The sequence below is a fragment of the Amaranthus tricolor genome, chromosome 15 (genome assembly GCF_026212465.1).
Source record: "Amaranthus tricolor cultivar Red isolate AtriRed21 chromosome 15, ASM2621246v1, whole genome shotgun sequence".
NCBI classification, from domain to species: domain Eukaryota; kingdom Viridiplantae; phylum Streptophyta; class Magnoliopsida; order Caryophyllales; family Amaranthaceae; genus Amaranthus; species Amaranthus tricolor.
Window position 1 is genome coordinate 2,539,543 of NC_080061.1, and position 15,333 is coordinate 2,554,875.

At 36.9% G+C, this 15,333-nt stretch overlaps 1 protein-coding gene across 2 annotated transcripts; it reads left to right on the forward strand.

The window, feature by feature from the left end:
- The first annotated feature begins 221 nt into the window (after positions 1–221).
- Positions 222–13,329, forward strand: LOC130800913 (regulator of nonsense transcripts 1 homolog). 2 transcript variants are annotated; one of them, XM_057664645.1, is made up of 29 exons: positions 222–1,035; positions 2,561–2,812; positions 2,951–3,121; positions 3,687–3,737; positions 3,845–3,937; positions 4,118–4,213; positions 4,300–4,350; positions 4,431–4,549; positions 5,007–5,115; positions 5,362–5,484; positions 5,566–5,637; positions 6,463–6,534; positions 6,622–6,688; positions 7,532–7,674; positions 7,753–7,824; positions 7,911–8,039; positions 8,250–8,405; positions 8,559–8,672; positions 9,028–9,126; positions 9,214–9,291; positions 9,898–10,032; positions 10,209–10,283; positions 10,390–10,507; positions 10,673–11,037; positions 11,134–11,199; positions 11,298–11,369; positions 11,884–12,015; positions 12,107–12,226; positions 12,445–13,329. In XM_057664645.1, the coding sequence occupies exons 1-29, from the start codon at positions 451–453 to the stop codon at positions 12,589–12,591; spliced, it is 3,882 nt and encodes a 1,293-aa protein (XP_057520628.1). In that variant the 5' UTR covers positions 222–450; the 3' UTR covers positions 12,592–13,329. The 2 variants fall into 2 exon arrangements, with proteins under 2 accessions (XP_057520628.1, XP_057520629.1); XM_057664646.1 differs by having other exon boundaries at positions 11,137–11,199.
- The last annotated feature ends 2,004 nt before the right edge of the window (positions 13,330–15,333 follow it).

Below are 15,333 nucleotides of genomic sequence, written 5' to 3' on the forward strand. Positions count from 1 at the left end.
ATAATTTAATAATTAACATTCATGATTTAAAATGAAATACGTATTTTCAAACCCCACATTAAAAAAGTTTACAAATTGAAAATTCTTTAATAAATGGAGGTAGTAATATTTTGACTCTTTTTGTCATTTCACACTAGCCCCCAAAAGCAAAACAAAAAAGAAAAATAAAAGAATAAAGCTGGTGAGTGGTGAGTGGTGAGTGGTGAGTGGTGAGTAACTCGTGACATGCCCACACTCATGACTCACCTTAATTTCATCCTGCTCACTCACGCGCTCTCATCTGCCTCCTTCTTTCATGACAATATGACATCATCATCATAACATAATCTCAATTTTCTTTCTCAAATTTATTCTTCCTCTCTCATCAAACCCTAACCCTAATTCTCTATCCCTCGCAACTCATGTTTCTGTAATTTCGAAACCCTAATTCGCCTTCATTTTTCTCCATCGATGGATTCTACGAGTAGTCTGTACGAAACAGCATCGCAACCTGATACTGGGAACGATGACGCATACACTTTTCTCGAATTCAACACTCAAGGTGGAGTTGGTGAAGACGACGTTGATGATTTCTCGTATCCTCAATTTAACGAATTTTCTCAACCAATTCGATCTTCACCGTCTGCTTCTTCGTCTTCTTCTGTTGTTTGGCCTACTCCATCCGATTCCATTGCTGTTGGGGGTCCCACTGATGTCAAGGATTCTTCTCCACAAAAACAACTTAACGAAGGTTCTTCTTCTTCGACGATGAACACTGGTATTCGCGGTGGTGGTGGCGGACCCCACGGGGTGGCATCGGCTGTTGATGCTTTGGCGGCTGGAATGAGTGGGTTGAATTTTGAGGAGACGGCCGGTGATGAAGATGGTTTTGTTGATCAGTTCGGGAATGGTGTTGGGGATTTCACTGAGCATGCTTGCAAGTATTGTGGTGTTCAGAATCCTGCTTGTGTTGTTAGGTGTAATGTTCCGTCGTGTCGGAAGTGGTTTTGTAATTCGAGAGGCAATACTTCCGGCTCGCATATTGTCAATCATCTTGTAAGTAATTCTCTCCTCTTTTTCACTTAGTAGTGTTTGGATTGGCCAAAAACAATTTTTCGTTAAAATAGTTTTCCATTGGACAACAATGATAATTATTCTATTTAATTTGGTTTAATGGAAAACTATTATGCTAAAAGGAAGAAATATAGATGTTGGTAGTTAGAGAGTTGAGTAAAATTAGTTTTCTTGTTTTGGAGGAAAATGTTTACATTGCGATGGAAAACTATTTTACACCATAATTTCCGCATTGATGATCAGCGTGTTATTTAGCTCATTAAGAGAATTTGTTTTGCTTGTTTAGAGCACTGATGGAGAATGCAGGGCAATTTGATGATTGGATTGTGATAAAGAAACCATTTTTATAAGGGTTCAAGGAAATCATGTATATTTGATTATGAGTTTATGAGAGATTAAGTCAATGCTGAACTTTTTTTTGGCCGCAAAATGTAGAACTGGGCATGCCTTGGAGAAACGACATCAAATGTGTTTAGTTTATAAACAGATGTAGGTCTAAGGCATGTATGGAGAATTGGTGTTGTCCACTCCACTTAGATTTCACATGTTCTTTGTGAGATGCCTTTTTACGTGGGTTGCTGTTATTTTTTGAGTTGGGTTTTTATAAACAGATGTAGGTCTAAGGCATGTATGGAGAATTGGTGTTGTCCACTCCACTTAGATGATTTCACATGTTCTTTATGAGATGCCTTTTTACGTGGGTTGCTGTTATTTTTTGACTTGGGTTTTTATTTGGCTGAGTTTGTGACATGTTGAGACTGGTATATAATGCTTTTGGCTGATGAAAGATCAATTGGTGTAGTGACTAGTGATGACATTTCGATTGCACGTCTTAATGATTAAAATTGAACCACTTCACAAATTTGATTGGTATGGAAGTTATGACATACATTGCACATAGGGTACATTTGTTATGTCATATAATGGATCATTGTTTATGAGTTGTAGTGTTTTTTAATGTTTGAATATCGAGCCAAGGGACTCATTGGTTGCATCCTCCTATCAAAAGGGAATGGTCTACTATCATCTATCCCTTCCTAGATCCTAATCATAACTTTTATGACCAAGGTTCTAATTGTATTCACTTGAAGTGTAATTGGTAAGGTGCACTTTTGTTTGTACATAGATTTCAGAAAGTATTCTGAACCATATAGTAGTTTTGAATGGCTGTAAAGTGCACTGCAAATTTTGAACAAGTTTATGATTATATACTTGGTTAATTGTATTGCTATTAACCATTTCTTCTTCTTCTTCTTCTTCTTATTATTATTATTATTATTATTGTGGTAGTATCTTTAATATTGTAAACATGGCTATGGCCTATATTCTTTTAGGGCATTGTTTCTGTTTGCAGGTTTCATGTTTATATGCACTTACCAGGCAAGAAGAATGTCTTGTCAACTTTGTTTGTGTGAATGATGTGTTTGGCCTTGAAGCAATTGATTTTACACTTCTGTTTGACTCTTGGTTAATTTATTATTCTAAATTGTAACTCTGTCTTTTTCAGGTTCGAGCAAAGCACAAAGAAGTTTGTTTGCATAAAGATAGTCCGTTGGGAGAAACAATTCTTGAGTGTTACAACTGCGGTTGCCGTAATGTTTTCCTACTTGGCTTTATTTCTGCAAAGTCAGAGAGTGTAGTTGTTCTTCTTTGTAGGGAGCCTTGTTTGAGTGTCAATGCTTTGAAAGATATGAACTGGGATCTGAGTCAATGGTGTCCTCTTATTGATGATCGTTGTTTCCTCCCCTGGCTTGTCAAGGTAATTACTGTTCACTTCATGCATAGTTTTGTGTCTTGTTTGAATTGACTTGTGGAACTTTGATTCCTATGCTTGACAGGGATATTCACTTTTAGGAAAATTGAATGTGGATTTCCTAATTCGTAAACTTAACTGTAGGTTCCATCCGAACAAGAGCAATTGAGGGCCAGGCAGATTAGTGCTCAACAAATAAATAAGGTAGAAGAACTATGGAAAACAAATCCTGATGCATCTTTGGAGGATCTTGAGAAGCCTGGTGTAGATGATGAGCCTCAATCAGTTGTTCTGAAATATGATGATGCTTACCAGGTCTCTAATTTTTTTTTTGCTATGTGCTCCACATGGTTGATACATCAATTGCATTCTTCTTTTCTTTTTTTTGGAAATGGGGTGGGAGGTGGGAACAGAGAATGGAGCTTTGGGGTCTGTTCCACTATATATATTGCTCAAAGATTGCTTGCCCACTTTTGAGGAAACAATTATGATCTATATCTATTATGACCTTTTCATTTGAGGGACATCTGTGTCCATGATGCAGTATTGTTTTACGAAGATTTTTACTTGTAACTTCTATAGTCAATTGCTATTTATTTCCCGTGAACCTGAAATTTAGTCATAACAAATGTTTTCATTCACATTGAAGTTTTATAGATGTATTTTCTTTTCCGGGCAGCATAGAAAGTGGTGTAATGCCTGTAGTTTGCCAACAACACCTTTGGTGCTAATCAATATTTGATACAAAGTCAGTAGTTTGGACTTAAAAGTCTGAACAACTGCTCTTATTAAGAATAAAAGATGAAGAGATGCGCTGCTTGATCTATTTGACTCTTCAGTATTCTTGAATGGTGTTATGATACTTTCTTCCTTTTTGCAGTATCAAAATGTATTTGCTCCACTCATTAAGCTTGAAGCTGATTACGATAAAGTGAGTTTCTTGTCATTTGTTCGTTTGTGTCTTCTACTAACATATTCGATTCTGTTCATGCTTTCCAGTCTTCAACTGATGTATCTCATGTTGTTAATAACTCGCAGATGATGAAAGAATCACAAAGTAAGGATAATCTCACAGTGCGGTGGGATATTGGACTAAATAAGAAGCGCATTGCATATTTTGTTTTCCCAAAGGTGATCTTAGGTTTTTCTGTAGTTTACTTTGTCTTGGGTCCTCAAACAACTTGCTTCAAATGCTTGTGTACCATCAATATCAAGAAACCTGCCTGTTTGACTTTTGTATTATCTGAATTTTGTCAATCACCATTTATATTTGTTTCATATTGTAATTGTCTAAATATAAGGCTATCTTAGGAGGATAATGAGCTGCGTCTTGTACCTGGTGATGAGTTGCGGCTACGTTATTCAGGAGATGCTGCTCATCCTGCATGGCAATCAGTTGGTCATGTGGTACTTCTCTTTCCTTTGGTTTTTGAAATAATTTTACAGTCTTGGGTAGAAGGTAGCTTATCAGGTGTCACGGTTCATACTTTCAGATCAAGTTGACTGCACAGGAGGAGGTTGCCCTTGAGTTACGTGCAAGTCAGGTGATCATGGCTTATATTAGCATGCCATCTGCACTGTTAGTGGGCCTGTTCTCAGGCTTAATCTTAATAATTGATTTCAGGGAGTTCCTGTTGACATAAATCATGGATTTAGCGTTGATTTTGTCTGGAAGAGTACAAGCTTTGATCGAATGCAAAATGCTATGAAAACATTTGCAGTGGATGAGACTAGTGTTAGTGGGTAGGTTAACGTTAATAATACTCCTTTTTTTTATTGGAGCCAGTGTATGATTGCTTACTGAAATTTGATATTTCAATAATTTAAATGCTCTGCAATTTAGAATGATTTCCAACAAATTATTTATACTACCTATATGTCCCTTGTATGTTACCTTGCTACAAAACTTATGCCCCAGTAATTTTTTGTGTTAACTGCTATCAACTTACATACTTACAAACAACACCAGTAAGGTGTGTACAATGTGATATCATCTCTTTATACGATGTTTTAGCTTGGTATTTGGGTGTATTACCTTGGTTTCCATGTTGAATGTTGACTTTGATTATTCTGTTGGACATTGTTGCAAGTATTAGTTTTATGCTCTGGAAAAAACTGATGAAGCTTTCAGTCATTGCATGCATTTGTTGATGTTATATCTGCTTTTGATGCTTGACATTGCAATTTTATTTTGTTATAGGTATATATATCACCACTTGCTTGGCCATGAAGTTGAGGTGCAGGTTGTTCGTAATACTTTGCCTCGTCGATTTGGTGCTCCAGGCCTTCCAGAACTAAATGCATCACAGGTATTGTTTGCCTGCATAGCTGTATTTACCACTGTTTTCTTGGGCACTGCACTTGTCCTATTTTGTTTTATGCTACGAGTTCAACTCACCCTTTTTAAATCTTGGTTCCTGTTCAGTGCGTGCTTGTGTCTTGGCATGATTTTCTTGTGGTAGTGTCAAGTGTTACTGTAAGGAAAGACATTGAAGCAAAGAGACTTTTTCATGCTTTTATATTGATGTTTTCAGCTTATCTTTGTCTATGGATAGGTTTTTGCTGTTAAGAGTGTCCTTCAAAAGCCTGTAAGTTTGATTCAAGGACCCCCTGGCACAGGAAAGACTGTAACTTCTGCTGCTATCGTTTATCACATGGCCAAACAAGGTCAAGGACAGGTATAAACTGGACTATTGAATAAATTCATTTTTTCATATTCAGATAATCATGCTTAAGGTGTTGTTTTCTTTACATTGAAGGTGTTAGTCTGTGCACCGAGTAATGTGGCTGTGGATCAATTGGCTGAAAAGATAAGTGCTACTGGTCTCAAGGTATTGTGAATTTCTCGGTACTTGTATACACTTGGAGAAAGTTTCTAGTAACGTTTGTGGTGTGCAGCATGCTCATGTGAGTGAGTTACGCTTCTTTAGTTCACTTTTTGGATACAAATAGAGGGTGTGGGGGAGGGAGACGGTATTTTCTTTAAGTTCACCTTGCTTTCTTCTCTGGAATCGGGATTGGCTATTTGGTATGCACTCGTGGTGAATGTTTGGTTTAATGTCTGCTCTGTCTTGCATTAATTTTACAACAATTATATATGTTGTGAGTTATGGTGTTGCTTTGCTGCTGTAATTGAATATTGTCCTTTGGTACATGTTTTCATAGTGGTAACAGTCGCCATCACGATAACGGAATAGTGATGCGATAACGAGAGTTATGTGGTTATCGTAACGCTTAAACCATAAGGTACCCTTGATATGGTACTGAAACGCGGTTTTTACACCTTCACAACATGGGAAATATCAGTTTGTTTTTTTTTAAAACCTTTACAATGCGGCCGACGCTATGCGATGCGGCTTTGTTTTTACATTGTGCTCTATAGTTTTGTTCAATGGGTTGGTTTTCTGCTACGCAGTTACTCTTCTACTTCTGAAATTTTTCTTGAATATGATTCGACTGTATTTGAATTTGATTGGTAATTTTGTTAATATAATTTAAAGGTACTATTATAGTAACTATCCATTTGTCTTCTGGGTTTCTATAGTAGATGTCTTACGTGTTTCTCTGTTGATATGCGGTGGACCATCACTCCCAAAGGAATGATGTGGTTGTAAACAACATAAATATGGCCCTGAATTTTGTGTTGTTTTAATTAGGTTGTTAGGCTCTGTGCAAAGTCGAGAGAGGCTGTTAGTTCTCCTGTTGAGCATCTGACACTTCATTATCAGGTCTGCCTTTTTAGTTATTTCTTTAAGTTCTTTTGTAGTTATGGTATGTCAAATAATATCTGCTTCATTTTACTTTTTTTTTCTTAGGTTCGACACCTTGACACATCTGAGAAAAGCGAGCTTCATAAATTACAGCAACTAAAGGATGAACAAGGTGAAGACACCTTACGTTCTAAGCGCTTTCTGGTGATGTTTATTATTCTTGTGTCTGAATGCAAACCTGATAGTCTGCATTTCCTCCCTCAATTGTTTGCTTTTTTTTGGTTGCTTAGCTCTATCGCTGATTTCTCTGGAGTGATGCATAATTAGAGGTGGGCATACCCGACCCAAAAGAAACTATGACCCGTAATTAACAAAGGGCTTGACTGGACAAAAACTACCTCAATTGAATCTGATCAAATTTGCAGAAACTCAATTAGACCTGAATACAACTAAATTGAAAGCTGGCCTAAAAATCAAGATTTAATCCCAAATTGTAATTCAGAAGTTCCAAACCGAACCCAAAAATACCCGTGTGTGATCCATACTATCATAGATCCGATAAGGCTAGCTCAATAAATGATGATCAGTTACTATGAAATAATACTATTGTATTTAATGAAACTTTGTTTATACAACCCTAGATCAAATTTCACTGAATCAAACCCGTTTGACCTGTAATTAACCCGATGTTCCGAAGCTTTAACTGATCTCATTTTGTAACGACGTATCTGACTCAATAATTATCCAGAGTTAGAGGGAACTAATTATTACTCGACCTGAAACGACCTCCAACACTCGATCCAAACTTGACTTGAGCCAAGTCTTAACAGACTTGATGACCTAAAACACTCTCCTCTGTGGTAAGGGGTTGTCAGGTCCCTTAGATTATTAACATGATCAGTGATGTTCTGGGGTTATGTGGCCAATGTTCCTGGTGATGTGGTATTTGCTCATGATTTTTTTACTCTTCTTTTGACAGTTGTGAGTTTAATTTATTTATTTTTTTGACTTTTAGGTGAATTGTCGAGCAGTGATGAGAAGAAGTACAAAGCACTGAAACGAGCAACAGAGAGGGAGATAGCTCAGAGTGCCGATGTCATATGTTGCACTTGTGTTGGAGCTGGTGATCCCCGCCTTGCGAATTTTAGATTTCGTCAGGTAAGAATGAGCTTTGGGATAATTTGACGATTTTATTCATTGAAAATCATTGTTTGTTAACTCACTTTTCCTGATTAGGTGCTTATTGATGAATCTACTCAAGCGACAGAACCAGAGTGTCTGATACCACTGGTACTTGGAGCAAAGCAGGTACTTTTCAGTTCAATTTGACTTGTTTTCAGCTTCTCTTGGATCATGCTGTCTTTGTGAAAATAAATATTTTATTGGCCTTTCAGGTTGTTCTTGTGGGTGACCACTGTCAACTTGGTCCTGTGATTATGTGTAAGAAAGCTGCTCGAGCTGGGCTGGCTCAGTCTCTTTTTGAACGCCTTGTGATGCTTGCTGTGAAACCAATCAGGCTGCAGGTTTAATCCTGTCTGTCTTGTGATTATTTGTGTTGCATTATGTTTCACTCTTAACTGCGTTCTCTGAGCTTTTATATTCCAAACTGAGTGGAGAATTTAGTGCAAAGCTGTTATAGCTGCCTCTTAAAAACTTCTGCTCTTTGATCATTATGAATTTCCTTGCTTGGCTGATTTGTTTTGTGGTTAATGTATATTATATTTGAACTCCAGGTTCAATATCGTATGCATCCAGCGCTCTCAGAGTTTCCTTCCAATAGCTTCTATGAGGGTACACTCCAGAATGGTGTTACAATGAATGAAAGACAGTCATCAGGAATTGATTTTCCATGGCCAGTACCTAACCGCCCAATGTTCTTCTATGTCCAAGTATGTGACTTTTGACGTATAATTTAGCTTAATGAGAGCAAATAATTTACATCCCAGATTGTATATTTGCATCCGGACTTCTTTTTGCGTATGATAGTTGAATTTTTACTGCTTCATCCTCAAATTAGCTTATTTCTTAATTAATGAATACAGATGGGGCAAGAAGAGATTAGTGCCAGTGGAACATCCTACCTCAACCGCACAGAGGCTGCAAATGTTGAAAAAATTGTGACTTCTTTCTTGAGGAGTGGTGTTGTTCCTAGTCAGGTATTTCTATGATTCTATTGTATCTATTAGCTTCTGCAGAATCTTTCTTTTCTTTTTTTCCAGTATTGTAATCTTTTTATCTAACTTGCATAATTTATAAATGTCCATTTCGATGGAGTCAAAAATTTATACTTCTTTGGTTTCGAATCATGTTCACTTCTTATTAATGTAAAATTTTATATGATGTTTGCAATCAAGGGTTAATTAGAAATAACCTCTTTGTTTTTACAAGGGTAAGGTTTTGTACACTTGAACCCCAATCTTCCCCCTAGTTGGGACCCTTTATGACATTGGTGTAATGAAATGTTGTTTTCATGTTCAATCAACTTACTTTGTATGGTTTTTCATGATGTAGATTGGGGTTATTACACCTTATGAAGGACAGAGGGCTTACATAGTGAACTATATGTCAAGGAATGGTGCTCTCAGGCAGCAACTTTACAAGGAAATTGAGGTGAGGTTTCAGAATTTCGTTAATTTCTTGTTTTATAGTTCAAATATGTGCCAAGATCTTGATTGGTCTTTTGTCTTTGTTGTGTAGGTGGCTAGTGTTGATTCATTTCAGGGAAGAGAAAAGGACTACATTATTTTATCTTGTGTTAGGAGTAATGAACACCAGGTTTGTCATTTTTTAGAATGGTGTCTAATCTTTGTGATTTTTTCTGGAGTGTTATTTTTTTGTGTCAGTTTGGTATAATGCCCCATTTGGTAACTAGTCATAATTAGTCTTAATGGTAAAATCTAACGGAAATTTTCATGTAACGTAGTACATTATTCTTGTGAAATGGAACTTTATCCTCACATGTGTCTTTAAAAATTTTCATTACCAACTAGTACCGCTCCTTCAAGTGGTAATGAATGAGAATGCATGTTGTGAAGAAATTATATTCTATGGAATTTTTGCTGGTTAAGTTGCCCTAAAATCAAATTACCAAAACTATTTATTTTCCAAATGTCTTAATCTTTGTGTTTATGGAATGGTGAGTATACATGTGGGGGCGATGTTGGCTAGGACCGTTACTCATCAAGTTTGCTTTTGAGAGATTTGGTATTTAATATTTTATGTGGCATCACAATGTTAAATTATTGGAGTTGGTGGTGGCAAGTACTATATACTTTTTATGTTTTTATTCTCTTTTATGTTTCTGTTCTCTACTCTCCACAACTCTTTGCTTTTTTCTCTACTTATCTTGATATGTTTTTAAATAAGCTCTGTTTTGTTTAGGGCATTGGTTTTCTCAACGATCCTCGTAGGCTTAATGTTGCACTGACACGTGCCCGTTACGGTATTGTCATCTTGGGTAATCCAAAAGTTCTGAGCAAACAGCCACTTTGGAATAGCTTATTGACTCATTATAAGGTGCAGCTCTAACTAGTTTTTGTTAAATTATTTGTCCCTGCCCCAGAAAAACTTACTATTGTGCCTTTTTAATATTGTCTACTTCTAGGTGTCTTCTCTGATATTTATTAGATTTAAGTTGATATTGTATGTTCTTCAGAGATTTTTGATTCTTACTTTTGTTTTGTTTAATTAAGGAGCATGAGTGCTTAGTGGAAGGGCCTCTGAGTAACTTGAAGCAAAGTATGGTTCAATTTCAGAAACCCAAAAAGGTATTTTGTATTTTTATTGTTTCTATCTACTCCTCCAATTGGGCTACGTAGGATGGGGTGATCATTCATTGCTAATCATTTTTGTTGTTTTCCCCTCATGATGCAGATTTACAATGATCGTAGACTTTTCTATGGTGCAGCAGCCGGTATTGTGCCTAATGATAATTTTGCTCCAGTTTTGACTACTGGTCCAAATGCTGATAGGCGAGGTAGTCGGGCTAGAGGTACGGTATTGTAGAGTAAATAAAGCCATACCCCTATTCCCTAAGAGTAAAGGTTTGAAATGCCCGCAAGTTTTATTGTCCTTTTTGGGAGCTACTTTATGACATTGGGATTGGGGTAATGGAATGTTGTTGTATTTGATCCTCTTTGATATGCTTATGGTCCAGGTTACATGCCACCTGGAGTGCCTAACGGTACTCACAAACCAGCATCGCATCCTGCTGGTTTCCCAATGACTCGAGTTCCTCTTGCTCCTTATCATGGTGCACCCTTATCTCAGCCATATGCCATCCCATCTCGAGGTGCGGTACATGGTCCTGTTGGAGCGGTTCCTCAAGTACCTCAGCCTGGCAGCCGCGGATTTGGTGCTGGCCGTGGCAGTGCTGCTCCTATTGGCAGTCATCTACCACACCAGCAAGGTTCACAGCAATCTGTTGGAAGTCTTGGGCCTAGTTTCAACTTTCCATTGGAAAGTTCCAATGGCCAACCATCTGTGGGCGGTCCATTATCACAACCTGGTTATGTTTCCAATGTAAGTGTTATCTAATTTATCTTGTTTTTTGGGAGGGTGATTGTTGATGGGCTGTGGCTGTGAATTATTTATGCTGAATTGGTGTTTTCCATGTAGCAGTTGCCTGTTCAAGGGCCTAGCCAATCTTTCCGTGATGGTTTTTCAATGGGAGGCATGTCACAGGTAAAACTACTTATAAATACTATTCAAAATTTTGTATTTGCCTCATGTGCCTATCCTCTACTTTGTTTTGATATCTATCCCATTGATCTATTGGATAGGACTTCTTGGGTGATGATTTTAAGAGTCAAGGATCACATGTTCCATACAATATTGCTGAATTTTCAACACAGGTATAGTAAGCAAATTCAATGGACTCTGTATCTTGGTTTTATATTTTGTTTCCATGCAAATTGTCAAGGGTCTTGCATTCTATTTGTTGTTTTATATTCCATCTATTATGTTTTGGGATCTTCTGTTTAGGATATGCTAGATGAAAAGTTATGGATCCAAAATTTCTTACCATTGCTATAGATTATGTTTGACTGTTGGTACTTTGACATTTCTCGAGTCTTCTGCTAAATCATCATTTACAAGTATAGAATCCTTGTTCTTGTTTTGATGCTGGATGGTTAGCTGGCTTGTTCTTTTCATTCCCGAACTCTGCCAACACCCGATGGGCTCTTCAATTGTATGTTTTCATGAGTAATTTGCTTTCTAGTCACATTACATCTATTTTACTTGTATTGTGCCTCCAGCACCCGAATCAGAACTTCATTATACATTCTTTTAATTGACTTTGCAACACTTGTCTCTTTTACAGTTTATTTGGTCATTTTAACTTCATATCTTGGGACATGATCACAGGCTTCACAAAGCGGATATTCTATTGATTATGCTACACAAGGAGTACAGTCTGCTTTCCCAGGAAGCTTCCTGAACCAGAACTCTCAAGCTGGATATTCTCGTTTTGGTAGCGGGAGTGATTTTATGTCTCAGGTCTGGGACAGTATTGCTCCCCCTCCCCCTCCTTTCATTGTGTTTATCTTTCTATGCTTTTGTTTCTTAAATCTTGATTGCCATTTGACAGGACTATATGGCCCATGGCTCCCAAGGTCTTTTCACCCAAGTTGGTATTAATGATCCATCTCAAGATGATGATTCACTGGCCCATTTTGGTGCGGGAAATGCAAATCCCCTTCGATCACAGGTGTTGTAATACTGAAGAATTCGAAGATCATGAAAATCTTCTAAGAATTGGCCTTGTGTTTTCTTATGATACTTGCTCTGGATATGAAACTTTAGACAACGTCATTCCACCCTAATGTCATCAATTGACTTCCCACCTAGGTGTATTTTGGGGGTCGGATGTACGCAATCTTATCCCGTAGAAGTTTGAAGTTTTTTTTTTCTCATTTGTTTTTGCAGGGCTTGATGAATCCTCTGTATTCCCAACCATCCACTCACTACAACTCTCAATCTCAGCCGTTAAATTTGCAGAATCTTCAGCCTCAGCAACAGCCTGTTCAGCAAGGCCTTAGCTCACAGAACTCAAAAGCTCATTTCAGTGGTTGAGGGTGTCAGAATGGTTTGGCCAAAGATGGGATAGCCTTGAAAATCAGCGACTTGGTTTGTCCACCTCCAGTGCCACCACAATATAATTAACCCAGGAACAACAGTTTCTGCCTGGGTGAGGTTAGTTGTGATTATTGCCACTGCCTCAATACTAAGTGTTATTGAAGGATTGCCGGAAGTCTGAAGGAATTTCGGCTTTTTGGCTATGGTAAAACACTAATATGGCACAGGTAGCACAAAATAAGCCTGAAAACAGAAGGATGATCCCTGATTATCGGTCCGAAGGTATTCTCCTGAGAAAAATCCAGGAAAATCATTTTTGTGGAGAGATCAGTACATGACTATGGTCTGGTTGGAGAGGGTTCCGTGGTGAATTTAAGCATGTAGAGGACGCACAGGGTAAACCCCATCGTAATCAATACAGATACAGCAACTAAGTACAGGATTTTGTACAGCAGTGCAGGGAAAGAATACCATTTTACCAGGCCCTTCCAGCTTTTCCTGACATGTAATTATACTCTACAATCAATACAGTTATATAATGAGTATAGATGACGGCGATTGTTTTGGTGTGTTTTGGGTGCATTATCACCTCGTCGAATACTGTAGTTTAGCTGAGATATTTGCTTTTGGCTATTAATTCAGTTTGCTATAACATATTGTCTACAGAATTTGCCACAAAAAATGTTAAAATTGTCTAGTTTTATATTTTATTGAATTTATTGAAATTATTACATATTTTCTGATTTTTAATAGTTATATTTTTATTTTTCATGAAATTTAATGTACAAATTAAATTTTTAATAATTTTAATTTCTTATGATAAAAACTTAGAAAAAATTAACATGAAAATATGCATTAAGAAAATCAAATAAGATTTGATTTGACAAAAAATACATTATACGTAGAGAAATATATGTTAAATAAGATCAGTTGATTAACCATAGTTGTTACGATGAGTCGATGACTATAGTAACTACTAAATATTAGAGATAGTATTTTAGTTGTATAAAACTATAAATGCAACATGTTGTTTATGTTAAAAGGTGATCAAAGATACCGACATTGTTTGACAAACTAGTTTTTCCATTGTTTTGTCTTTTGGCTTTTTGTTAGATCAAATAACAAAAAGTGTTTGGTTGACGTTTTAAGCCAATCTTGAAGTAGCTTTTGGCTTTTTATAACTTTTCGCTAATAAAAAGCAAACAATTAATATTAAATTTTTGGAAAAACTATCGTGAATAATAAATATTTTCGTAATTTTCTTACAATAATAGCAACTTTCGTTTAATTGTAAATAATATCAATTTAGTGGTGTTTTTTTTAGAATAAGATGAACTTATTTATAAAATTGCTATTATTCAAGAAAAATACATTATTCATGGTTCATCAACGATTGGTACTATTTTAGGAAAATTAGTGAAAATTTGTATTGTTCATGGTAATTTTCCTTAGTTTTAGTTTTTACCAATTTTTTTTATAACAGTTGACTTTAAAAGCTTGTTTAAATGGTTGGTGTATCGGTCTAATCAAAACCAATAGGATGAATGTTCGAGCTTATTTTCCTTTAATAATTTCATTTTTATCACAAATTTATTTTTATGCCTTATATTTAAGAAAAGTGGTATTCGGTTATATTGAAAAATTATAAAAATAAAAACCTTAAAGTTCAAAACTTTATTACTAATAATATAAGAATTAGTGTACAAAAATCTTTATTTCAAATCTACTAAAGATCGTGAAAAAAAAAGAGAGAAAAAAAAAAGAAGGGACGATGGTAAAGTAGAAAGGGAATAAAAAACATTTTTAATGGGTTGACCATTTGCCGGGAGGGGTAATCAGATAAACGGCATATTCATCTGTGCTAATCTCCAACTCACTCGAACTGTGCTGACTCATCTCACTCGGAAACTCGGTCACCTTAAACCCATGGCTTGCTAACTCGTTCAAGCATTCACCGGTTGACTGCCGGACCTCGCTTGCCGACCAAATATTCGTCTCACTTCCGCACACCATTTTAAGCGTTTTTCCCAGAAATCTCATCAACGAGGGGTCGTAGAACACATCGGACATTAAAACCAAGTCAACACCATTGAGTCTTAACTCACTGATTTGACTCGGTAACTCATCTGATCCCCAGACGAGCTCGCACACTTCAACTCGATCATCAAGACCATTTACCTCCACGTTATTCCGCAAACCAGGGAGGAGTGGAGCAAGATCAGTGAGTATGACTCGGTCAGCACCAAGGCGACTCGCGGTTAACCCAGAAAGACCCGTTCCAGCTCCGAGTTCGAGCACGGTTTTTCCTTGGAGAATGAAGCTAAATTCAGAAGTGGATTCAACCCGAGTAAAAATATAGTGGGATAAAACATGGGCAGAGCCCCAAACCCATGACCCGGTCATGACTCGGCCGGTAACTGAGTCGCAAACATCGTCGTGTTCGTGGATGATTAGGGGGTTACTACGGTTGGGAGATTCTGAAATTTTCGTTCCTAATTGTATTTCTCGTGTTCGCACCATCAATTTCTGTTAATTCTGGTAGCTTTGTGTCACAATCACTCTGTGTTTTCGGTGTTGTAGTGAGAATTTTGGGTGGTTTTACTGTCACTGTCGTCATGTCGATCTATCCTTTTCTGATGTGTGATTCTCTTATAAAATCCCAAACTCTTTTTTTTAATTTATTTTACTACTTTCGTTTCATTATACTCTTTTGCTCCATTAGAATTGAAGCAAAGAGAA

Coding starts and splice junctions, on each gene's coding strand:
- LOC130800913 (XM_057664645.1), top strand. CDS start 451: ATGGATTCTACGAGTAGTCTGTACGAAACAGCATCGCAACCTGATACT. Junction 5,116..5,361: donor CAGAACTAAATGCATCACAG/GTATTGTTTGCC, acceptor GTCTATGGATAG/GTTTTTGCTGTTAAGAGTGT. Junction 11,370..11,883: donor TTGCTGAATTTTCAACACAG/GTATAGTAAGCA, acceptor ACATGATCACAG/GCTTCACAAAGCGGATATTC.